Source organism: Pleurodeles waltl, chromosome 7, assembly GCF_031143425.1.
Source record: "Pleurodeles waltl isolate 20211129_DDA chromosome 7, aPleWal1.hap1.20221129, whole genome shotgun sequence".
NCBI lineage: Eukaryota > Metazoa > Chordata > Amphibia > Caudata > Salamandridae > Pleurodeles > Pleurodeles waltl.
Window position 1 is genome coordinate 135,929,693 of NC_090446.1, and position 26,321 is coordinate 135,956,013.

Below are 26,321 nucleotides of genomic sequence, written 5' to 3' on the forward strand. Positions count from 1 at the left end.
GGCCAGAGGTATTTCAGATCAGACACCTGTATGGGCGATGTATGATCCTTTCACAGACTCGTTCAAACACACCTATGTGTTTAACCCTTAGTATTTCAAAATACCTGAAGTGAGGGAGGGTCTCCATACCGCCACAGAACACCACTTTGCTGACTATGAGGAAGCCATGGATTCGGAGATTACACTGTGGGAGGCATACAAGGATGTCATAAAAGGACAGGGTATCTCTTAACACTTGAGGGTGGGATGCAGGGAGCCGACGTGGGTCGCAGCAGCTCTGGAGCCCCCCGTGGACCCCAAAGTGTGCATGGTGGATGTCCTGAGAGGGCACTGCCCACTCCTGATACCTCAAGAACTCCTGCAGTAGAAAAAGAGAAAGGATTAAAGCAGGAAAAACACAGAGACAAACAACATTAACAATGGACTAACATATTTTCGAACAGCAGGGCTGAGTTTCCGACAACCAGGACCAATCCGTGAGAGTGAAGGAGAAAAGAACGCTACCGCTGCAAAGGACGGAAGCAAGGAGATCAGGAAAGGATAGGATCAAGGAAGCAAGACACAAGTTGGAGGGAGCCCGTCTGAAGCCGACGTGCAGGAGGAAACCACCAGCCTGGATGAATCGCCTAACGCATAGAGCGAAGAGTGGTACACACCCCCGGAAGACGATGGGGAGCCACCGCAACTCAGGAGCGTTGTGGCATAGAGGGTGAGTCTTGAAGGGAAGGGAGTATGTATGTTTGGGGGTTGGCAAGGTCACGGTGGGGGTGGTGTCACAAGAGTTTCTTTTCTTGTTTAATATATATCACATTAATTAAGAAGGGCTTGACTTAGTGCTAACAGGCCAGCTCTTGCATTTCAATGAGCGTGGCCTCTCTGACCCTGTTAAAAGGGTATTCCCTTGCACCCATTGAGGTTAACTGGACGCATGCCTGAAGCCCTGTGGCCCAGTAACAGGGGAAACGTGAGAAGAGACAGTGGGAGCAGAGAGTAACATAAAAGGACCTTGCACAGAAGCTTTTCCTAACCTCATTATTTGCATGTTGGTTTCCTCTTCTTATGACTGGCACAACCCTATTCTATAAAAGGGCCCTGCTTTATATATATATATATATCTATATATATATATATATATATATATCTATATCTATATCTATATATATATATATATATATATATATATATATATATATAAATAAAACACACCAGGTGTGAAGATGGATAAAACAGACAAAGACATTTCTCCTTTTCTCATACTTACCGCTATTTCCTTTTCTTTGAGAATCTGGGACGCTGCCATCTGGACAGAAGACCCTGAAAACCCAAAAGGAAGACTATTACCAGTGGATACATCCCCAACATTATTACAATTGTCATTCCCTCATACCAATAACACTAATAAATTAAGAATCCCATCCGGCCTCCGCATTTACATATCCGCCCAGCCATCACACACATACATAAAGCCAAATCCAGCTGCCAAGTGCGGCATGGTGTTGTCCACAGGGTCTGTGCACAAAAACCCTCCACAGACAACCAACCCTACACTGTGTACGTCCTTTGGTCGTGCACAGCAGTGGGGTGACCACAGGGCCGAGCCCCACAGGCAGCTATCCTCACACTGCACCCAGCCTTTTGTTGCGTACAGCACGGATTTGGCCACAGGGCCTGGCTTGGAGCCAGACCCTGCATCCAACTACCGCAGGAAGCCACCCAGAGGCAGCCAGCCACACATGGCATTTGCTCATGTATGGCAGAGCAGGGGTAGCCGCAGGGCCTGTGTGCAGCCAAGCCCTGCTTCCAACTCCCCGCAGGCAGGCAGCCAACCCCATGCTGCACACAGGCTTTAGCTTCGTGCAGCGGGGGTTAGTCACAGGTCTTGGCCTGTCTCCAGCCCCTGTGGCCAAACCCACAAAAGGCTGCCAACCTCACACATCCTTTGGCATGTGCAGCATAGGTTTGGCCTTCGGGCCCTGGAGAGCCCATTCCCAGAGGCCGAACATATATAATAAGGGGAAGGGAGGGCAGCCAAATCCCAAACATGTAATTGGCCCTCTGGCCCCATTTCCTTGGCCAAATAAAATTAAACAAGGGAGAAGGGTCTGCAGCCCCCCTCCCTGAGCCTTCATTTGCCCTGGGGACCACATCCTCTGGGGCCAAATACAATAACAAAATGGGAATGGGCTGTGCAGCCTCCCCGCCACCTTCTCAAGCCCTCCTGGGTCCCAGGTACCCATCCTCTGTGGCCAAAATCTACAGAGCGGTGTGTGCAGCCCCCCTCCCCAAGCCCTTATAGAGTCTGGGATCCCATCCCCAGGCCATGCCTAATTTAAAAAAGAAGGGGAGCCATGTGGCCCCATCAGAACCTTATTAGGCCTTAGGCCTCTCGTGCAAATATCATCAAAATGTGAGGGGGGCTGTGCATCCCCCTTCCAGAGCCTCATTAGGCACTGGAGAACCCATCCTCCCACAAGGATGTTTTTTCTTTAAGGGAAGGGGGGCAGTGCAGCCCCCATGTCCCAGAGTCTTCCTTTATTATAGGTGGATGCCCTGGTGCCCACTCAGGACATCCACCATGCACACTTTGGGGGCCACTGGGAGGCTCCAGGGCTCCTGTGGCCCACGTCAGCTCCCAGCATGGTGCGGAAGCCGGCAATGATCCTGCCGGGAGGAAGCAGCTATTTATACAGCTCCCTCCAGGCGGGAGCAATATCTTGTTCTGATTGACGAGGACAACTGACCCATAACTCGGGTGATCGGCCTCAAGGACACAGTCTTCCTGAACAACATCAACCTCAATTCTCTCTTGATGTTGCACACCTTGAGAGGGGGCTGAATAAGTTGGGCCAGAACAGAGTCTACTTGGAACCCGAAAGAACTCCATTCGATGAGAGGGCATCAAGATTGATTTTTGAGTGTTGACAATGAAGCCCAGGTCCTGAAGAAGAGAGATCCTCCACTCCAGGTGGGACAGAACCTGGAGGGGACATTAGACCATGATAATGATGTCATTAAATACTGAGATAAATATTAAGGTGAAAACCTCTGGCCAGAGGAATTACGCTACCAGACCCATTATCTTTGTGAATCACAAAGGTGCAGAAGACAGACCAAAAGGAAGGACTTTGTATTCAAAGCATTGCCCTCTCCAAAGAAACTGGAGAAAGCGACAATAAGGGTGAAAAATAGGGATGGACAGATAAGTATCTTTTAGGTCTATGCAAACCATCTAGTCCCCCTTTTGTAAGAGGTCCAGATACAGATAGATGCTCTCCATCTTGAAATGGCGGTAGATGAACCACCCGTTGAACTCCCTGCAGATTCAAGACCAGACGGGAACCACCCCCTTTTTTGTCTACTAGGAAAATTGGGCTGAGAAACCCCGATGGATGAGGGAAGGATTTGATTATTGTCCATTTGACTAGGAGATCCACTACTTCTGCGGAGATGAACTCCTGATCTTGAGGGGAATAATAGATCATAGGAGGGGATGTATTTGGGATGGACAACTGTAACTCTCTATTTTGACACCCTGAACGGTCTCCAGGATCCAGGCAACCTGTGTAATCTTGTGCCAATTGTGAATCCAGTCCTGCCCCCCAGAGATACATCTAGAAATGAAACCATCTCATCTGCAGATCCGGAATCTTGGTAGGAGGCCTGGATTGCTTTAGCTTCGCCCAACCCGCTCATAGAGGAGAGGGGTAGAAGGTAAGGGAGGGGGAGTAGGGGTCCTGATAACCTCCCCTGCCTTGATGGTAAAAGCCTTGTTAGGGGCCTTGATAGAAATTGCGGCCATATGCTCACCCACGGAAGCATACTACCCCTCGAAAAAGCAGGCAAACCTTCTTTATAGAGCCCTGTGCCTTATACAGATTTGTGTACGTGGATGCAAACTGAGAAAGTCCTTAACAAACGGAAAACCAAAGAGGAGGCCCAGGGGTAATGGACCGGCTTTGGAAGACACCAGGTTCACCAATTTGGGATCCATATTGATGAGGATAGAATGGCGACGTTCACTTGAAATCGCACAGGTGGCATTCCCCAAAAAACAACGTGCTCTATGGGCCCAGCCCACTAAACTCTCAGGATCAACGCGGTTGCCTAACTCCTTGGCTTGGAATCCTAGTTCTAGGATCTCCGTAATGGGTCTGGCAATATCTAGAAGTTTGTCCTGGCACCCACGCCACGCTCGGTCAATATCCTTTATGGGGTGTTTGGAAAACTTCTTAAGATAGATGACCAACGGGTCGATCTCAGGAGTCTCTGTGGCCTTAGAGGCAGATTCAGGCCTGGGGCATTCAGATCTCAGCAGAGACTGGACCTCCTTCTCTAACCATGACAAATGTGGGATTCCACATAATACGCCTCCTCTGCTGGAGGGGTACAAATGGTGCCCCTGCGGTGGACAATATCTTGAGGCTCAAAGATAAGTACCTTGGGAGGTTGTAAAGGTTCCTGCATATGGTACATATTCTTGGCACATTTACGAGGGGTGGGATCCTCACCCGGGTCTGAATCATGTCCAGAAGATGAGGAGTCGGCTTCCTCTTGGGAGTTGCCACAGTCATGGTCTCGCGCCAGAGACCTTAGAATCTGAAGGCTTTTGATGAGGTAGAGAGTCCTCCTTGGTGAGAGGCAAGGAAGGAGGGATCCAACCCTGGCACTCAGAAAAACCCATTAGATGTTGTTTAATAGGCCAAATGGCTTGGCCCAAGGCTTTGTTAACTGTATGCTGCACCCCAGAGTCAAGTGCGTAGACAAGGTCATGCTCAAAATACTCCTTAGGGTCATCGTAATAGAAAGCCTCTGATGTTTCTCCATAGTGGGCCATGATGGCACTCAGCAGCACCAGATACAATGCAGCTTAAAGAAAAAAATTTTTCAGGCAGAAAGAGTTAATAAGAGACTCCAGAAGTTGTGTGAACGTGGAGGGGGCACTGCCTGGAGAGGCTAAATATCAGCAAAGCCTAATAAAAATTATTACAACCCTTTAGTTAATGCTTACAGGGCGTCAAATGGGGAGAAAACTGACTCTGGAGGCTAAGAGATAAAGAACACACGTCTCTCCGCGTTCTTCCGCACTTCAGCGTAGCTGGGAGATCAGCAGGCAAGATAGTGCGTTTGAGTGCGTGGCCTAATCAGGGAAATAAAGAGGACTGCATGTGCTAGATGCACATCCTCTCTCCCCAGCTCCACCAAATGATTAGTGCAGTGACTAGCACCACGCGGAGATGTGAAACACGCTCCCAATGTGAGAAAAAAAGTCACATGCGTAGCGCGAGGTGCAAGATGAGCAATTGCTCCACCCCAGGACGTGCCATGAGCTGAGATCGCGGCAAGTGCAGTGTGTCGTAAACAGCAATACAGTCAACGGTAATAACATAAGAGTACAAGAAGTGAAAGTGAACTTAACTGGCTGCGGAGCAGCAAAGAAAGAGGAGTTGTTCACCTCATTATCGCATATATAGGGTGGGGAGCTCTATGGTTGTCACATGGTTACTGTGATTCATAGGCTTTGTAGTGTTTTGTTTATTTGCATCTGATTGGCAGCTGAAAATAAAAAGTAAAGAAAGAGAAGCATAATCCGAGCCTCCGGTTCTGACATAGAATCACGACACACGACAATGGCGTTTACTCTCTCCGTACAAGCGAGTTATCAGGAGCTCCGAAGACCTGGGGAGGGGCTATGGAAAAAGGGGGTGGGAAGAGAAAATTGGAACTACGACAGAAGGGGAATAACCAAGAACAATGCGCTACCTCCTGGAGACTGCACACTTGGGAAACACTGCTCTTCTTCAGAATATCTTCAGATGAAGTATGCAGATGGAGGCTCACGCGACCACTATAATCCACGTGGTGGCGTTGAAAGGGCAAAGTCTTACCAACAGAGAATTTGACAGCCATCTTGAAAGAGGTTTTGATACCTCTTTTTCCAAAGTCTCTCCTACAAATCTTGGCAATTTTCCTGAGGTCATACCTATAATTCAAATTATGAGCAAACACACTTTGTTTCGACAACAATACTTATGTGGTATCTCTCTTCTAAACTGTCCTGCCACATTGTAAATATAAGCTATAGTCTTTGGCCTTTGTATGCATGTCCCATTTTACTGGAAGCATGCAGGAAATGGTTACAGCCACTATTTATAAAGAAGCAGATTCATACCCGTGCTAAAGTTGTTGAAGTAGTGTAGAGGGTAGGAAAATCTTTTGGGTAAATTTCTAAAAAGGATGGATGTTGTACAATAAAAATGTCCATTAATCTGTTTTAGCCTTAAGGGTGAATGGCCACCAACTGCACTTCTGCATCCCTCCTGGTAACATGTTTTAAGATTATGGCCCTCATTATGACTTTTGCGGTCTTTTCTTAAGACCACTGAAGACACAGGCGCCAGAAAGCCGCCAGTGCTGGCGGTCACCCACCATATAATGGGTACTGCCGGATTTCCGCCACACTTTGGGGGGAAATCTGTCAGTAGCCATGCAGGCGGACGGTGGCGCTCTGGCGTTGTTACCATCTGCACCACCCGTAGGATGCCACCAGCCGTATTAAGACCAAAAATATGGCCTGGCTGTGTCCTGCTGGCAGGGCGCTCCCGGGGGTAGCAGCGCCCCTTTCCGTTCCTTGCCGGATGAACGTCTCGTCAAACAAGATAAGTCAGGCATCGACCAGAGGAGGTCAGTGTTTTGTGTGGTGTCTGCCTGTGTGTATGAAGTTGTGTGCGTGTGTGAATACGTCTATAAGTGCTGTGGTGTATGCGTGTGAGTGAATGCGTGTATGAATGCTGCAGTGAGTGCGTGTCTGCATGTCAATGTGTATGCATGTCAGTATGTTTGTGTGGATGCGTGCCTGAATGCGTTCAGTATGTGTGAGTGAATGCATGCCAGAATGTGTGTCAGTATATGTGAGTGAATGCATGCCTAAATGTGTGTCAGTATGTGTGAGTAAATGCGTGTATGGATGAGTTTGAGTATGTGTGACTGAATGCATGTATGGATGAGTTTCAGTATGTGTGAGTGAATGCGTGTATGGAAGAGTGAGTGTGCATGTAGGCAGGGAGGGGTGGTGGGGGCGCTATGTGTGTAGGGGAAGTGGGGGGGGGTCAGGTGCTTGCTGGGGGGGCGTCTACAGGTGACAGGGAAGTAATTCCCCGTCACTGGTAGCCCTACCACCATGTTCTTTGTGGCGGTGCTACTGCCGCGGAAACCATGGCGGCAGGCTGGCTCATAATGCTGCCAGTGGTCTACTGTGGACCGCCGGGTCGGAGATGTACATCTCCGAACCAGCGGTTCGAACCGCCATGGCAGTATGAGAGATGTCAACCCGCCGCACTCATAATGTGGCGGTAAACACCGCCAGCCTGTTGGTGGTGATCCCGCCACATTTACCCTGGTGGTCAAAAGACCACCAGGGTCTTAATGAGGGCCTATGTCTGGATGGGCAAATGTTGCTGCGAGTCACAAGAGTGATGAGGTGCTAGTGTTGCTGCATGCTTTATTTTAATTAAACACATATGTAAGTGTGGTTTGACATTATACTATTTGAATTACTTATTGCAAAACATGTCTCCATTTATACAAGCAAACAATATGTTTGTATGTTGTTTTTAAGAAGTATTGGGTGGGTGAACATGAGTGCAGACAGTATGGCACCTAACAAACAAGGGTGAGTTGACAGGTATATACACAGCCCCAAGTAATGACAACTTACATCTTTACTCAGCTTGGACCACAGATGATCCTGTACTATATCGAGCGAACACCGATTGCCAAACTAGAGTAGCTACCCTTCACCTTTCTGTAGCTAGAGGAAGATGTAGTGGATCAGATGTCAGTCAGTGATACCTGGGAAAAATTTGAAAGTGCATACCTTACGGCGACATGAGGAAACATTACTGGCAGGCAGCGCAATATATATCACCAATGACATAAGATAATACGTCAAGCATTATGAAGAGAACTGTGGTAGAACAGGTATTTCGAAGTAACTTGGATTATACCTGTCTCTTTCCAGAAGGAACTATTCATGACTACATTCCAAATATTCCTGCTTCATCAGCTCTCATCTTAAAGGGCCCTGCTGTACATAAACTTAAAAAATATAGACTATGAAAAGTTAATATATGCTTTTCTCTGGCTGAAAGTATGATGGAGTAAAAACTACACTGTATATAACCAGGTCTTGACATTGATAAAGCATGCCCTAACAAATCTTGAGTTTTTCTTTCACAGCAGACACAGAGGCCTGTTGTATGCTACTATGACACTTCACTGCATTACTGTCAAGTTTCTATTTCAATTGTCTTGAAGCTCAAAGCCACTTCAATGTGGAATAGCTGCCACAACTATGTGTATCCAAAATAGGTCATGTTTATGGTGTATGTGGGCTTTCAGAAAGCCTTCTTCATCCATTAGTCTACTATTGAGTCATTTGCATGTTTCTTCCACCCACAGTATAACATTAGGCACTAATTGTATTTATATAGCACTTACTACCCCTGACAAGGCGTTGAAGCGCTTTTCGGTGAGTAGCATGCTACTCCGGTACCCAAAAGAGTTAGTGGTGGATTAGTATAGGGGAATATGAGTACAGTATTAGTATAGGGGTTATGATTTTATTTGAGCAGAGGATGTGAGTGTGTTAGTTGGATTGAATAGATGCATAGCTGCCAAGGCTTCAGATTGCTATGTGTGACATTTTATAATTTCAGTGTAATTATAAGTGACATTTCAATGAATAAGTGACACTTTCTCATGAGCAAAATCATGCAATGCAGAGGAGGGAAACATACAAATATCAGAAATTAAACCCATTTGAGCCACGAGAAATTCTTAGAAGATCTTAAATCTGCTGCAAAGCACCAATATTTCAAAATGACTTGGGGCCATATGTACGAAAGCTTTTTTCCATAGACACAGATTGGGTAAAATCCTTTCGTACATCTGGCCCTTAGCTCAGTCACTATTCTAAAAAAAATGAACATATATAGCTGAGTGAGTGACCGACTTGTGGACGCTACCTGGGGGTTCACACTTCAGTAACAATTGCAATGTACTACAGTGGCTCTAAGTTTCGATTCACCTCCGTCCCTGTGAACTATCCAGCTCTTTGTAGTAAAAAACAAAAAAAAAGTTACAATATTACTCCTATTAAGATATTTCTACTGTCACACACACATTCTCTATCAACTTCTTTCTCTCACTTGATGCATAGACATGATGGATGCATATGCATGGGAAGATTGAGGCTCCATGTCCAGTTTGTATAAGTCACGGACTCTTTGACATAGAGTTTGTAAATCAGTAACAATGTGGAATTACATTCATCTCTCTACGATTCATATAGGTCACAAGTGTGGTTACCAGTTCACTTCATGTGCCTCGAACACAGTTTATCTCGCCAAGAGTGCAGACATTTGTATGTGCTGACCTCAGGCCGTTTGTGCAGACAGTACAGGGCCTGTTGGACAGCGAGCAAGCCTCAGGCAGTAGGAGCCTCTAGCTGCGGTGGGAGTCTTGAACAGTGAGTGAGCCTGGGACAGTGAGTGCCTCGAACTGCGGTGGGAGCCTGGAGCTGCTGTGGGAGCCTCGGAGAGTGGGAGCCTTGAGCTGCGGTGGAAGCCTGGGACACCGAGAGCCTGGAGCTGCGGTGGGAGCCTGGGACAGTGAGAGCCTCGAGCTGCGGAGGGATCCTCGGACAGTGGGAGCCTCGAGCTGCGGTAGAAGCCTGGGACAGCGAGAGCCTCGAGCTGCGGTGGGAGCCTCGTACAGTGGTACCCTGGGACAGTGGGAGCCTCGACCTGCGGTGGGAGCCTGGGACAGTGAGAGCCTTGAGCTGCGGTGGGAGCCTCGGACAGTGAGCGAGCCTGGGACAGTGAGAGCCCCGAGCTGCGGTGAGAGCCTCGAGCTACGGTGGGTACCTCGGTCAGTGGGAGCCTCGAGCTGTTGGTGGGTTCCTGGGACAGCGAGAGCCTCGGAGTGAGAAGAGAAGAGGAGAGATATTTAGCATTACCATACCTTGATTTTAAGGCACTTTGACCACTGGAGAGTGCCGGTGAAGCTGGAACAGACAAGACTTCTGGAGTATTCTGGACCGCGCCACAGGGGAACAGAGTGGCGGTTCGTCCCGCCGCCGCCACTGATAGCTACCGCTCCCCTTCGGAGGGTCGCCCCCCCCCACATCGAGAACCCGCAAGACCGACCCACAGGACTGTGATGCGGGATTGGGGCCCACCCCGGGAGAAGAGGGGCAGTTTCGGCCGCCCGGTCCACCGGCTCTCATCTTCATCAAGGTCCTGCAGGCTCTTGAAGCGGGATCGCAGATCGCCCCAGGTGCAGGGCAGCAGGTCAGCGGCTCCGCCTGGTCCACTAGCGCGGTAAGCCACCGGAGTCCACCGCTTGTCATTAGGGGGATATCTGCCTGTTGGATGCCATCGTTCTGTACTGTTTCCTTGTACCGTTCTGTGGGCCCTCAACTGACTGCCTTGTCTCTCAGCTGCGGGCAAGGAGCCCATAAAAGTGCAAAAACTGAAAAATATTTTTCTCCCCCTTTTGTTCTTTGTGCTCCTGACTGCCTTGCCTTTTTTCCCACCCCACCTCCTCGCCGCCTCCTCCGTCCGCTGCGGGCAAGGATACCATAAGGACCCTGCGGAGGGGCAGAGGAGGGGGGCATCAGGGACAAACGAGTACAGTATACTACAGCTCTCTGGAGGGGGCACTTCTGCCCCTCCCCTGCCACCTTTACGTCAGATGCTCTGCTGTAGGCAAGGAGCCCATCAAGAACTTGCAGAGAGGGCCATAGAGACAGTGAGTGCAGCAAGTTACCACTCCCCCCTGGGGGCCATCTTTTTGCCCTGCCGCCCTGCCCTATTGTTGTTCGGTTGTGGGCAAGGAGCTCATTTCTGGTACCTTCGGAAGGGGCTGAGGAGGCTGGGGAGGTTGTGGGGGAGTGCAGGTGGCCCGCCCACGGACATTTAGACTTCCTGGCCACACCACTGCAGATTGGTGGTTTGGAGAGGCATCTTTGGTGTCTTGGAGCTACGCCATATCATATCACAGCTGGTGATCATGAGCACAGTGAATTTGCTGTAATTACTACCACCGCCTCTCCTTACTCCGTTTAGAGAAATGTTATAGGCCTGCACAAAGGCTGTGGCGATATATCGACGATATAGCGTAGCAAATTGGAGACTTTTAGACCCTCAGTTTAAAGAGCCATAGAGGACACGAGAGATGTGTTGGTGGCTCGACACTGAAAGGATTGGGATCTAACGTGCGGAGGACAAAATTACGGCCGTCTGGTTTTGGAGAGATCATGGTCAAAAACAAAATCGAATCCATTGCGCAATAAAGTCTTAAATACCTCAGGCCTAAAATGCTGAAATCAAATTTTCTCCCTATGGGATAAAGAGAAGGCTCCCCTTATTCCTTCAAAGCCAGACTCTTTAGATCAAAAGGGTTTTTCTTTACCAGAGGAACCCCTTTGCGGGGTGTCCATGTCGCAAGGAATCAGCCCCTGCACATGTCTTTGCTGATCCAAATAAGAGCCCAGCTTTGTCTCATACATCTTCCTGTATTCATGAGCCTGTGACTTGTTGCAAAGTCTCTTCACCTGCTTCAGCTATAATTCCCTCACCAAATCATGACGTGATCAGCTGACCCCCGGCAAAGGAACTTTCATCTCATGATTCAGACTCTGATGCTCTTTTTTCGTTTACCAACCAGGAGAATCTTCCCGGGGACTTCACCCTCCCTGAGATAGACTTAGAACTTACCCAAAGATATGGATCTCATCAGGAAGCAGCTCCTCCCCCACCATCGCCTCCCTCTCTACCCAAGGGATTACGGCTTTTTAGTAGTACACCCTCCAACCACTCCTCTCTTTGTTCTTGCCTTTCAGCAACACCTGATCTGAGCCTAACCATTAATCCCTTAAGCAATAACCTTGATCAAAATTCTTTGGTCTCCTCTTCGCTCTCAAGCCTAGAGCGTGTCCTAGCCTCCATTTTGAACCTTTTAGAAAAATTGGTTTGCGGGTCCGATTGTATTCTCGACTCCGTAACGACCATTTTAAAAGAACTTACAACTGGCAATGGAATAATTCCTGGTTTCTGCATGCAGCACTGCAATGATCTCCTAGCACGGAATCACACTATTATAAACAGTGAAACACCCACCGGTATTGACTTTTGTTCCCAGGCTGGAGCACCGCAGGTGGGAAAACCCCCCGAGTCTCCCATGCCAATTGAAAGCCTAGTTAACTCCATCAGATTTGTACTAAGAGTCTTTACAACAGAGACAGACTCAGAATCGGTTTGCCAAAATTCTGAGACGGCTATGTTTCCAATCTTTAAAGCTTGTTCAAATGCTAGCATCTTAACTAGTACCTCAGATACCCCTGAGCAGCCTAAAAAGAAAAAAAAAGGTCTAAAAAAATAACCCGGAGACATCCCAAAAAAGGTCAGAGAAAGATACGTTTTTACAAGGTACAATCTGGCCCACAGTATTCCTTAATCCAGGAAGCCCCAGCTTTACATTCTTGCCTCGTACCTTCTGCCTCTTCGTCAACGTGCGATCTCCACCCACCTATCGACATTCCCGTAACGGCCAACCAAATTTCAACCTGTGAGCCAACAACCTCTCAATCAACTAGGTTATCCTTGAATCCCCTTGCTCAAACCTTCGAAGCCTCCACAGGTCCTACACCCGCCCAGACCTGGCTGCAACCTGTTACAATAGGACAGGGTCGCTACCCTGTGGACACCTTAACATTAGATTTCATGCTCTTCTTTGACAATGATCTGTTCTTAAACAGATCTCAATTGTTAAAATGTTTTTCTAGTATTGAACCCCTAAGAATGATTGAAAGTAAAGGACATACATTTGGTTTTCTTGAAGGTCGCAGATTCTGGTCTGTCGTCACGTGTATCGTTTTCCTCCAAATTGACAGGTAACAAAATATTAAGCAATTTGGAGACTTTACAACGTAAAGGTATTGATGTAGTTCCCATTTTGAGCGAGATGGCTTTAGGGTTAACCAAGCGGGATCTCCAATTTTTCCGATGGTGTGTGGAAACCTCTCCCCTCAGGCATCCCTTTGGTTAAACAGGCCATAAATCCTCAGACTTACCAGGACCTAAAAATTCACCTGGGGGCCTACGGCCAGGAAGTATTATTTGGGAATCCTCCCGTTTGTCCACCTACTGATTTAAGTAGCAACCCCCACTCTTGGAATAGGTTACCAGCATTTCTGAGTAGTTCTACTACAACCTCTAGACTAATAGCCCCACTAATGTAGCAATGAGCTTACCCTCGCATCTTGGAATGTGGCAGGTATAAAGTCTAAAGGGGAAAAAATAGTTTTTCTGAACTCTCAATTCCGATATTTGTCTCCAAGAAACCTGGTTTATTGGGGAGCTTCAGCTTAAAAATTACTATTCCTTTTGCTGGAGGGCCTCCCCCTCAACGAGGGGTCAAGCAAAGGGGGGGGGGGGGAGGGTCGCATGTTTGCTGTCAAATAGACTACATTGTCAGCATGAATGCTTTAGGGATTCCAGTAATTTGTTTTTAGCAGTAACATTACACCGCATTAGAGTTGGAAACAAGGTAGTCTCCCTCACTTTGATTAATTCTTATGTTCCGCCTGGCGTCCCTTTTAATAATCTCCTACTTAAGGTATTCCTTTACATTAAGGAACTTTATGACAGGGATCCAGAAGCCCAGATCATTATGGTAGGAGACCTAAATTGTAAGATTTCTAACCCGGGGCTTGCATCCTTCTGGGATGAGGAAAAGGAAGAAGCATTTACATTACCGCCTTGTATTTTTCCCCACAAAATAAAGTCTGATAAGGCTCTTTCTGGAATATTTGGGAGAGAATGATTGTGTTATTGCTAATGTTAGCCTTCCATCCGACTCTCCAGCCCACCCGACCCATAAATCGCCTGGGGGTGCCGCAATCCTGGACTACGTGGTAACAAGCTATCAGTCTTTCCCTATATTAAAGGATTTATTAGTAGTACAGACTACCCTTAGTGATCACAATGTTTTGGTAGTATCTCTTGATCTGAAGGCCCAACGTACTGATACATGGAGTCTAGCAGGGCAACACCCCCAGTTAAGCATTAAAAATGGTAGAACATATTGGTCCGCAAATAGTTTTAAGGGTAGCTGGGTAGGGAACGAAATGAAGAGTTTCATTAGTTTCATGCAACTGGTTGCTTCAGTTTCTAGTCGAAAGCCTCTGAATAAATATACAGCAAAACCCTCCCCCCATTTATTCGTATACAGAGAAATAAACGGTCTAATCCGTATACAGTATAGGAATAATACATCCATGAGGCAATCCCAGTTAGATATTCCAAAAAGAAGGAGGAGAGTAAGAGCGTGCCTAAAAAAGGACGCCACAGATAGATCCTGGGTCGCAATAAGAGAAGCAGCCTCTTCCGGCCATCCTTGGCGGTTTTGGTCCCTGATTGCCGAAGGGTGTGGTTCTAGAACCAAGCCCCTCCCAATAGCTATTTGTGAGTCAAGCTGGTCAACATTTCTATCCGTTCTTTATGCCTCTAATGGTACTACTGTGGATATCCGTCAAACCAGATCCGATTCCCAATACTCATGTCCAACCCTAAAAGAAATTGAGGCTACAATAAATGGAATACATAGTTCCGCAGCAATGGGACCGGATGAAATCTCAATATTGTTAATAAAACAGGACATACCCTCCGGGTGCAAGATTTTATTCCCAGTGTTCCAGCATTGTTACGAAGTCAGGGACGTCCCTCATTCTTGGAAGGGTAGCGTTATTGTCCCCTTGTATAAAAAAGGGGATCAAAACTGTCCAATGAATTACTGCCAGATTGCACTCTTGGGTGCAGTCAGATTTTTTTTTGCTAAATTCCTGCTGTCACAGATTAATGATTGGGCAGAAAGGTGCAAAATTATTCCCTTAGAGCAGTCAGGTTTTAGGAAAAATCATGGCACAATTGACAACATTTCCATTGTGCAAGTAATTAATGAAAAATATGTCTCTCTAAAAGGGGAGCAGATCTATGCAGCCTTCATAGATTTCTCCACAGCATTTGATAAGGTTGACCGTGTTCTGTTATGGAAGAAGCTTTTAAGATTAGGCATGCCCAGACCCCTCTTCGACCTCGTGGTTGCTCTTTACTCCTCCACCTGGTGCAGAGTTTTGCTAGGGGGTGAGTTAGGTCTATCTCATGTTATACTAACTAAAAACTGCCTAAAACAAGGATGTATGTTAGCTCCACTGTTATTTTCTCTGTATCTCTCAGAATTACCAGCATATTTAACTTCAAGTGAGGGTTTTGCTCCCAAATTAGGAGGCGGATCGTTATGCTATCTACTTTATGCAGATGACATAATTTTAGATGGTACCCCAACGGGGCTTAATAATAGGCTAAAAGCCCTCGACAATATACTGAAGCGCACTTTTTAAAGATAAATTGCTCAAAAGGTAAAATCTTGTCCTTTCACAGGAACAAAAAATTCAAGTACAGCAATTTTAATTGGACCATGGGAGCTCAACAGCTTGAAAGAGTAACCTCTTACACATTTCTGGGTAAAATTGTCTTTGGGAATCTCAAAGAAAGAGAGCATATTGAGCATAATCAAAGAAAGGCCCAATCTCAAGCCAATGGTTTGAATACCCTCTATAGAGCAACGGGCAGATGGCATTTTAAGCATCTCTTAGAGGTATATTGTGTAAAGATATCTCCATTGTTACAGTATGGTATTGAGCATATTGCAGTTTCTAAGTGGATCTTTCTTGACAACTCGAAGGACGTGTTTTAAGAAATATTTAACCGTAAACTCTGCCTTCTCTGCACTGTTACTAAGACTTGAGTTGGGCCTGCGTAGCGCTTTTATACAAGGCCTGGCGGCAATAATCCGTTGGATGTTGAATTTGATGACGAGCTGTGACGACTCCTTGCGGTCACTGCTAAAAAAAGAAATATTAGCTGGTAACAAAGTAAAATATACCATCAGTAGGAATTTCTTATATGCCATGGATCTCTTACAACTAGATTAATCTGCAATCTTTGCACTCTCACCAGCACAGCTTAAATTTGCTCTCAGGAAAGCAACTCGGGCAGTGAGTTTCAGCCAGGATAGTCAGGCTTGTGCACATAGACAGTTTCCATATAATAGCTGAGTCTTTAAGGCCAGGGGTCACACAGCCCTACCTTATCTGGAACTTGCCTCATGAGGTGAGAAGATTCTGGCTCCTGCTGCGACAGGGGCAGCTTCCCCTGTACACATTACAAGCAAAATGGTTTGTCTCCTCCACCATTTGTAATCTATGCTATAATGGTGTTCAGGATTTGACACATGTTGTCTTAATTTGTTCGACCTTATTGCCTTATCGTCGCAAGTGGTTGCGCCACATCTGTCTATCTCTTTCATTTAGATCCGCTTCTAAATTATCTCAAGCCTTATTTATTCCGCCTAATGAAATGTTTTGTTCTAGAGTTTTCAACTATTTTAAGTGTTTTTTAACTTTGTATTAATCTATTTCAATCTGTTTATCAAAGTTTAATTTAATTGTTATTTTTTATATTTCTTCTCATTGTGTATTTATGTTTTTATCTTATGTGGATCTCCATCGGAGTTCGGTAACATAATAAACTTGAACTTCAGGTAGTGTGCGGAGGGAGAGGAGACATTGGCGTGAAAGAAGGACTGGCCATGTGTGCATGGTGAAGATACCCTGGTAGTGCAGGTACTGTGCACACTGCACAGATAGAGCAGGCCTTAGTGCGTAGGATTGATAGGCCTACTGTGCAAGAAGAATAGGTCATGTTTGTAGGTGGTGCAGGTCCGATGTGCAGGTAGAGGATGCACTGACACATAGGCCTCCTGTGTTGGTAGGACAGGCCACATATAGTCAGAAAGTACAGGTCCTGTATGTGCAGCAGGAACAGGCCCTGTGTGTGCAGGAAGGACTGACCTGACAGTGAGGGCCTGCTTGTTCAGCCAGTTAAATTATCTATCCTACCTGGCAGGCATCCGTTGCCCTGTAGCCCATCTCTGCTTTAACTGGCTGAAGGTGCTAAGCCAACCCTGGCACTGAGGTGAGGCCAGTGAACACGAGAACATGGCTGCGTTCGGCAGGGCCTTCTACAGCAACACTACTGCTGCCTGTTGTCACCTTAGGAACATCTAACGGTGCCCCACCGAGCTGCAGAAACCTCTACATTTCTACATGACGTGCGGGCCACTTGTAGCCAAAACACCCATGATGGTCACCCAGTAACGCCAAAGAGATCCCAACTTGAGGTGGCCATGTTTCTATTCACCAAAACCATTATATGCAGTAAATAAAACCTTCCTCCTCTCGTACCCTATGCAGTGCACTTAAAAAAAAAAAAGTTTTGCCAATGCTGTCACCATGTTAGAAGTTTCCACCACCTGTCTTGAATTAAAGGTTAGCCTGTGCTGTTCTGTTGCGATCGTGTGTATATTCTGCAGGAAACAGGTTAGAATGCTTCAGATCTAATACAGCCTTTCAAACTACCTGGAGAAAAAGTCAGTGATGAGTTACCATAATAATCCTTACTATTTAATACTTAAGCGACGACACAGTCCTTGTTGTGTGCTAGAGAGTGCAGTGAGTAGAGCTACAGTCTCAGGAAGGCTGTAAATCAAGATATATTTTCAAGAGGTATTAATAAAGACCGGAGTGATCCTTGGCTGCGAGGACTGTCTGAGTGACCTGTGGTCTCCAACAAGGTCTGATCGCACAGAATGATGAGGCACCAATTAACTGGCAGCACAGGCAGCATTGCGAGCAGTGGCTACCAAACTTAAGACACCTATCCGGTGCCACAGCCCCCCTCAGGAGTGACTTACCTTACAGTCTCTGTGAACAGACACACTGTTGTTGTTGCAGTCATATTACACCATGTCACATGAATAGTCCTGTGGTGAATGCTGCAGCCAGCAAGCGCAGCTGAGCCCACCAGGGTTGGCCGACGTGACCGGACCCACACTCATTTGACTCGCCTGGCATATGTAAACTTTTCATTCAACACCAGGGCAGCACTGCAATCAGGCACACTCTGCGCTACTTGCTCAGTGCTACTTCAACGGTGCTTCAGTCTCTCTTGTGTCTACAACTAGGCGGTGTAAACGCGTGTATTTGCATTTTAATGCGGTGATGCTGACCCCCACACTAAAATGCGTTAGTCTAACACCTGGTGCGTGGTACTTGGCAGGGCTGATAATGGAGGTATAAAGGAGGACAGAATCCAGAAGTGTTAAATGGGAGATCATAGTAGCAAGATGCGGTTGGGGATGAGTAAAGGAGAGATGGAGGAGTGCAGTGTCTGTTGAAAGGGACTGGGGAGATCATAGTAGTAAAATGGGGTGTGGGATGAATGAAAGTAGAGCTAAATTAAGTTAATAATCTTCTATTAGGTAACTTCACTTTGAGACAACGACTTTCTTTCCTTTTGCGGGGCACATCCACATACAAAGTAGTTTCCTTACGAACCACGAACTGCTATGGCAATGTGGAAGTTTTTAAATCAAAAACATATTTCTTGTATTCAGTCCTTTTTTAAAGATTTGTAATGGCTCAGCTGCTTCCCCAACAAGAACGTTTTTTTTTTCTTCCAAGAAAACCATCACAAAACAAAGAAACAGCAATACCGACCCATAGACTTTGCCAATGCTTGTTTTTCCTTTGAGTAATCTATCTTTTGGATTACACACGCCTGGCCACCGGAAATAGGCGTCTGGCAGCGTCAAAGCCATAGCCCCGAGACACACAGAATACACAGTCGACGCCACATACGGATCAGGCAGACATCACTCACGTGAAGTCTAACAACGCCGAGCCTGATCTCGAGGAATAGCGGGGAACTTTGCCTGACTCTAACAAGTCTGCCAAAATGACGCGGAATACGCAATAATGGCGACCGGCGGCCCCATTTTTCTGCGGTGTCGGACATTCAAACAATTGACCAGATAGATGGCTATCTTTCCAGAATCCCGTGCTCTTGAGTAGAACGTACTCATGTACACAGTGGTCAGTTCTTTTTCGCATTGAAACCTCAAAATCGGACTGATCCGCTCGTTTTCTTCTATCCACGGCGACTGACTTTACGTGCGACTTCAAAATGGCTACAGCAAAAGACGTAGCTCCGCCTACAAGCGCAGTACATTCAATGAGTGAGGGACTACAATACCCATAACCCAGCGCAGTTTGTTTTCGTTCAAAAAAAAAAATCCCGGCTGGAAAGTAGGAGCGCCGGCGGTCGGAAATAGGTGGCGCGGCTGGGAGGGAGGGCGATACCGTCTTTAACAGCAAGCAGCGGGGCGACCGCTGACCTTTGACCCAACGTGGCGCGGTGGTGCTCAAGCGCGCGACGGTGTTGGTGGTGCGCCATCTGGTGTGTTCTGCTTTCCCTCTTTGCGTTGCCTCTTTTTGCTTCCCGCGGTCGTTGGACTCCGCGCTGTCCCGCCAGCCGTACCCGTGGCGGGTGACGAGACCCCCGACCTCTCCCCGCCCCTCACCCGCTCAAGCACACGTAACATGAAGGACAAGAGGAAACGACGGGAGCGCACGTGGGCCGAAGCAGCCAAGATGGTAAACCATTAGTGGGGGCGGCTATATGGGGTATTTGATGACGGCAAGGAGCGCTGTCCGTGATTCGGGTGTGGGGGAGGGACAGCACAAGGGTAAAATAGCCCAGTGAGGTATACGTCGATTATAAACAATTTTACAATGACTTTAATGAATAAAGCGGTTGGTACAGATTTTCATGTGACTACACGTGGTAAGGGTGTTTAGGATTTGTGGTATTTCCTTCAAGGGCATGGGTCGGACGGGGTACCATGTGTGGGATGGGACGGGTTTATGGTAAACAGGAAGTAAGATGGTCTGGCGAGCACAATGAAGCTTGGGTGGGTGGGGTTTTGTGCGATGAAGTGCAGCGGGTGGGATGGGTGTGACATTCACAAAGCGATGGCATTGCTAGTGTGTTATGAGTTTAACACGGAGGTGTGGCCCTTGAGTTTAGTAAAAGGGAATGTGTGTACAAAAGGGTTATTGCCTCACGGGATGGGGCGTGTGTGTGCTGCATTTTGGTATAAACTGTAGAGCCCGAAGAAAGACAAGTATTTGGGCTTTCTATTTTGGACTCTTGTCTCTCTGCAATATGTTGAGGTTGTGACATTTAACCCTTATCAAACCTATGGACGTTTCGACCAGGTCTTCTTTATAGCAAATTCATTTTCATTCGCGTACTCGTAGAGTCACAATGATCAAACAAGCATTGACTAAGCCATAGGTTAGGCATTGGCCACAGCCTTTTGGTTTTGTCATGTATTGGTCAGTTTAGGTAGGAGGTAAGTTCTTTTTTGCATGCTAGGCCCTTGGGTTAAACCACCAGCAGGTAGGGCTTATCTGTGCTCCGTCTTCCCTCTGACGTTCCCTAGCTCCACTCTTCCACTCAACGAAATACAATAATATGTTATTACATCATTTACTCGCAGCATTCCAGACACCAGGCCAGGCATGCAGGCACGGGAGAATCAGACTACTTCACACATCCCTGTCTCACAAAAGGACAGCCGTTTCCTTGCCCAAAGACAATCATTCTCCAGCGAGTGTAATTTGCACATTCCCCCCAGTAACAACTTGTTATACTCTCCAGTATTCCCAAAGGCACCAAATAGCAGTCACTGGAACTCTGCGGCAGGTAAAAATGAGGCTCTTGCACCTCTTGACAAACAAAAAAACAAGACGACAACTAGGTTGTGACTACTGGCATGCAAGAGTTTAAAATGTGCATGTCTTGCGACCTCCTTGGATATGAAGCCCTACAATCTCGTGTTAAATACACTTAAAATTACACGATACAGCACTTTACCATGTAAAAAAATATAGACAGATGCTCAGTCTTGCAATGGCCAGGGAACCGAATCCAAGGATTCCTTCGACAAATGGTTTCTCTGTTATCTCTAACTCTACACATTCAGGGGCACAAAGTTTAAACATACAGCAACATAAGTCAAACTTGTCTTGATCAGACTCCAACCCAAAAGCTGTTGTCATAGCTACACTCGTACACAAGGTCCCCAGACCTCACGCTCACATTACTAAATTACGCATTTGACACAAACATGGCAACTCATACTTTTTCCATCTTCCAGAAACAACACACACAACCCCTACCGACAACACTGCACCACACAAGTGCAACCATGCACTCCAACACATTCCACACGCAGCCACACTTGCTTGCCAAACCAACACAGCGAAGGTCTAGGCCTAACAAAGCACTCCATTTGCATCCAGTATCATGCCAATGTGCTACATAAGGGAGATTAAGCAAAGCATTTGTGGGTTTAAGAAATCAATCCAAAAATACAACATGCCCCCCCCCCCCCCACACACACACACAAGTTGGAGCTACAGTCAAAGTTGCAAGCCCTAAAAAATACCACAAGCAGTTGGTCTGGCTCACAAAACGTACACAAGTGGACAAAGAGTAGAAAGATGTATATTCATTATTAGGCAAAAGCAGTCTGCCCAACTTATGGAGATACATCAAAAATAAAATGCGCCAAGACTGCCCAAGAACAAGCATGATTTACTGAACCTCAGTGGACGCAGCACGTAAACAAACTATATGTAGCTTCACCCACATCCGCTTTTCCCTCAAGTAAACTATCTCAAACCAAGAGCCAATGTTAAAGGTCAACCTTATCTCAAAAATCCTGTGTAAAATCAGAGCTTCTGGCCCAAATGGCATCCCAGCCCAAGTTTCGAAGGACAGCATTGACTTGTGGTTACCAATAAGTTTCCCACTGTATCATACATACTTAATGACAGGGCAGGTGCCGGATAGCTGGAGGGCCTCTATATCATATTCAAGAAAGGAACCGGGCAGGATCTGGCAAACTACTGCCTTATCACCCTTCTTGACATCGAAGCCAAGGTGTTGGCCTCTGCCCTCCTGGATGAACTGGTAAGCTGGGCAGAGGCAAACAAGCTAGCCCCTTTTTGCCAGATAGGTTTTTGGACAAACTCTTCAACCATGGATAGCATTGTTGCTCTCTTACTTAATACACCAAGCTACTGATCAGAAGTCACCCCTCTATATTTGTTTTGTTGACTATTCAGCCACATTTGATTTGGTGGACAGGAACAACCTATGGCGTAAATGTCATGGCTGGGGTATTCCAAAGTGGCTGCTTCAGGCAATAATATCCTTATACTCCTCGACCTGGGTAAGGGTCAATCTGTCTCCGACTGTAAAAAGAAAAATCCCACTAAACAACTGCCTAAAGCAAGGCTGTGTCTTTGCTCCTGTGTTATTTAACTTGTACATCGCGGATATGTCTCTGACGTTAAAACATGCTAACTTGATCCCACCATAAATTGGTGATGTCTAGGTCACTCTTCTACAATATGCTGACGACATTGTTCTTGTGGACCATTCCAGAATTGGGATCCAGAAAGCACTAAATGCCCTTCATTAATACAATTAGGTGAACAAAATCATGGAAAAAATCAAGTCATAACTTTTGGGAGGGCAGTCAAGAAATTAAACTATGAGTGGAGCCTGGGCCTTTTAACATTCACAAGATCAAAATCATATAGCTATTTTGGAGTATGACTGTCCGCAAATGGAGGAAACAAAATTCACGGAGCTACCTCAAAGCAAAAGCTGATTAGATTATCACCAGAATTTGTCATCTTAACAACATATTAGACAGACCTTCCTCGGTACCGATTTGACAAGTACTTGGGGCATTCCTCTTACCAGTGATTAAATTACGGACATGAAGCTTTCCCAGGGATACTTATAAAAAAAAATGTGAAAACTGCATCTTAAAACGTTCAAGAGGGTCTTTAGGCTATTGCAGTATATCTGAGGTTGGTTGATCAGCCTGGAATTCGGCTTGGAGGGGCACATGTGGGCTAACATGGGTGCTTCTGTAAAATATTATTACAGGCTCATTAAAGCTCCGCCCAGTATCCTGATATCGGTCTTGTGACCAGACCTCGATCTGACAGTGAGCCCTTGGTCCAATGAGTTAAATACATTGATTATCTTCTAATCTGTACTGAACCAAACCTTCCTTTCGTATGCTGCACTCAAAACTATTCTTGAAAAAAAGATAAAATCACTTCGTGTCAAACGATATGGTGAAACTTAAAAGCACGTTGGTGCTAGAAGCAGTAGCGCTTTCTTGCAACAACTGACTACACTGTCTCTGACTCCACAGCCATATCTTCAGTGCTCAATTGTGAAAACTTGCCTCAAACAAATCATGGCTGCAGGGCGTATGATCTTTCAGATCAAGGAGATGAACCCAACATGGCCACTCCTTTCCATGATTATTTGCAGGCTCTGCAGATATAAAAATGTGAGATTCAGTCATCTCCTACGTTGTTGCCTGGTGTTACTCAACGCCTGACTCCCCCCTGCTGAAAGCTCTTTTTCTGATACATGGAATAAGAACCTGCCACAAAACCAGGAATTTTGTCTTCACATGGACGAAGCCAACCGTTTTAGCCAAATGCAGCAAATACGTTAGCCTCATACGTAAACTACTCAAAGACTTTTGCAGGACTGGCTAACCTCTCCTCCCCTAGGACACCACTGATGGCGAGCAGTGCTACCCCCGATCCTGTCCTTTTCACACTACAGCTGCTATCATTTTTCTAATTACAAACTTTTATTGTCTTTTGCTGAAAATGTAACCTCTTGCACTGGCACTTTAAGGCTACATTAGCTACTGTTAAGCACTATATATGCCTGATGCTAATTTTAGACCGCAAAGTTTCGATTGATTTATCACTTAAATAATGATTTATTTATTCAGGCTGTTTACTATAAAGCTTTCGCATCGTTCAAACATTGTAAAGATTTTAATTAATCACACAATAAAGATTTACTCTGTACTTACTTTAACACGTTCAACACCCAGCTACACTAGCTGGCCAATCTAACATGAATAATTGCGAGGCCATACAAAGCACTTAATATGCATCCGGTACGATTCTGTTTGGATACAGCACCAGAAATGGTCAGGATGTCAACCTAACACAATGATGACTGGCTTCAGATGGCGCATTCTGCAAAATTGACACAAAACAACAATCAAACGCCAGAGCGGTGTAGAAATGTAACTGTTATCCAGACCACATCAGGAGGTAATGAAATACCCACCAATAACACGCTAGAGCTACACCAAACATTACAGTTCAAACACAAGACTGACCGGCTCCATTGCAAGGAAACTGGCTTTTTTTTTTATTCAATCACAAGCTTGTGGCCATCAGCCACAACACCACAGGGTACTACACTTATTCACATTGTCTGTCGCCCCAGGAGCGATGACCTCTTGCAAGCCCTCATGACTTGGTAGTACTCTTTTACCATGTTGCATCTATTGGGTACTCCCATACAACTCTAATGCAAGGTACTGTACTTCCCCCAACTTAGCACACATCTGTGTACTCCCACATGCAACTCCTCACAACAGGGTACTTCTCTTTCCCACATCCCCAACACTTGGACACACACAACAAGCTTATGTCTGCAGAACATGCAGATGGGTACTAAAGCCTTTTTTCCAAATTGCTAAATAAACTCTTATATGGGATTGAAAATAAACACTCACTTGCTTCCAAAACAAGCTACTGGTAGGCAATTTAAACTTCTAAGCTGTCTTGCAGTTCTAAGGTTTCAGCACCCAATCCATTAACATAAACTGCAATTACCAAACAACGGAAGCCAACTTGCAAACAAATTAACTTGACACAAGCATTACCAACAAGACCTGTATGCAGAGGTCTTCAAACTTTTTTGCTCCGGGCCCCCTAAGAAAAATGTTTTGGAGTCACGTCCCCTCCAAAACTTTCACTGATTGGGTAAGTGGAAAGGACTGAGCGCAGGGACATGGTGTATGAGATTATTTCAGGAGTACTTTTTCCTATAGCTCATAAACCACACTAAATATGAGACTTGTATATATTTCCCACTCCTGGGTTCCAGTGCTGCTACACCTGCTTCTCTACTGTTAGCTACTACCTTGCAATGAGGGCAATCTCCTCTGCCCTTCGTTAAAAACATGGACTCCCATCTAGCCACACCCCCTTGTCTGACATCTCTCTGAGGCCAAACAAAGGTCCCTCCACTGCTTTTTAATTTTTCCTTCTCATGGGCCATTGCTGCAATGCCCAGCTCAACACTGGCAGATGTGAAATGGACCCTAAAGCAAGCAAGCAAGAATAGTAAACAGCCATAATTAAAGGTTAGTTGGCTTCTCGTATGTATCGGCCCTGTTGCCACTGAACATGCTGTACAAATGATTCTGCCCCTTTGTGTTAAAAAGCACCAAAGGTGATCTGAGATCTAATGCTAACAAGGAAAATGCCCCCCCCCCCTTCATGGTAAGCTAGTCATAATTGAGGCAGCAGTGGCCACTTAAAACACCCTGCAGCAGTACCTGCTGCACTAATAGATGCCCTCCTCCCTTTTTATTTTTTTTAAATGTAATTAAATCTCCTATATCGTCCCCTTCCTTGGGGTATCTCTGAGGAATGTGTCTCTTGCCACTTGTAAACATAAGAAATGAGCCCCCACAGGGCTTCCTCTTCTGGGCTAGCTCTTTGACAATATCTATGAATCTCGCTCTTTTCTGCTTTCTCCTGGACTATTACTCTGAGGCCCTAGGAGTCGCAAGGATCAGAGCTCTGAATCAGAGTACAACCCTGTTGGCCGCCTCCTTGCAAACCACTGGACTCACCTTTTACAAATAACAGCCCCTGAATCGTTAATGCTGACTTTGCAGTGCCTTTGCTTGAAAGCAAAGGTGGGGTGATAGTACAGAGAGATAAAGGAAAAAACCTTATCAGCCATTAATTGATTGAGTCACTTAGAGCCAGGCCACTAAAATTAGGAGATTCTGATGCCGCATCCTTTTTCGGATAGTATGGGTTTACAGCATTTGCTACATAATCCATCACCCACTGCATATTCTGCAGATTTAACAAAAAATGTGATTCTGTCTCAAACGGATCAAAAGTTACTTAAGACATGGCAATGTGTTCTGAAGCAGTTCAGAGCCCTTCACAAAGGTTGAGTGGTCCTCTTTCTGTTGCTTATTGCTGTATTTGGGTTTTAAATTGGTACTCATGAGGAATAATATGTCCCCTGACGGTGTTACCATGAGTATAAATGACAAACTAATGAAGTAATGCTAACCACAAAATGTGCTGCCTTACACTCCATAATTTAGATATTCCTGTTTCATACCGTAGTCAACCGTGCTAC

At 46.0% G+C, this 26,321-nt stretch overlaps 1 protein-coding gene across 2 annotated transcripts in view; it reads left to right on the forward strand.

The window, feature by feature from the left end:
* The first annotated feature begins 18,828 nt into the window (after positions 1 to 18,828).
* The window catches only part of ASXL1 (ASXL transcriptional regulator 1), a 177,204-nt gene continuing 169,711 nt past the window's right edge, over positions 18,829 to 26,321 (forward strand). The window contains exon 1 of one of the 2 annotated variants that reach the window (XM_069243388.1): positions 18,829 to 19,615. In XM_069243388.1, coding sequence (XP_069099489.1) covers positions 19,562 to 19,615 — 54 coding nt within the window. In that variant the 5' untranslated portion in view covers positions 18,829 to 19,561. The remainder of the gene's footprint in view (positions 19,616 to 26,321) is intronic. The other variant, XM_069243391.1, reaches the window with a different exon arrangement.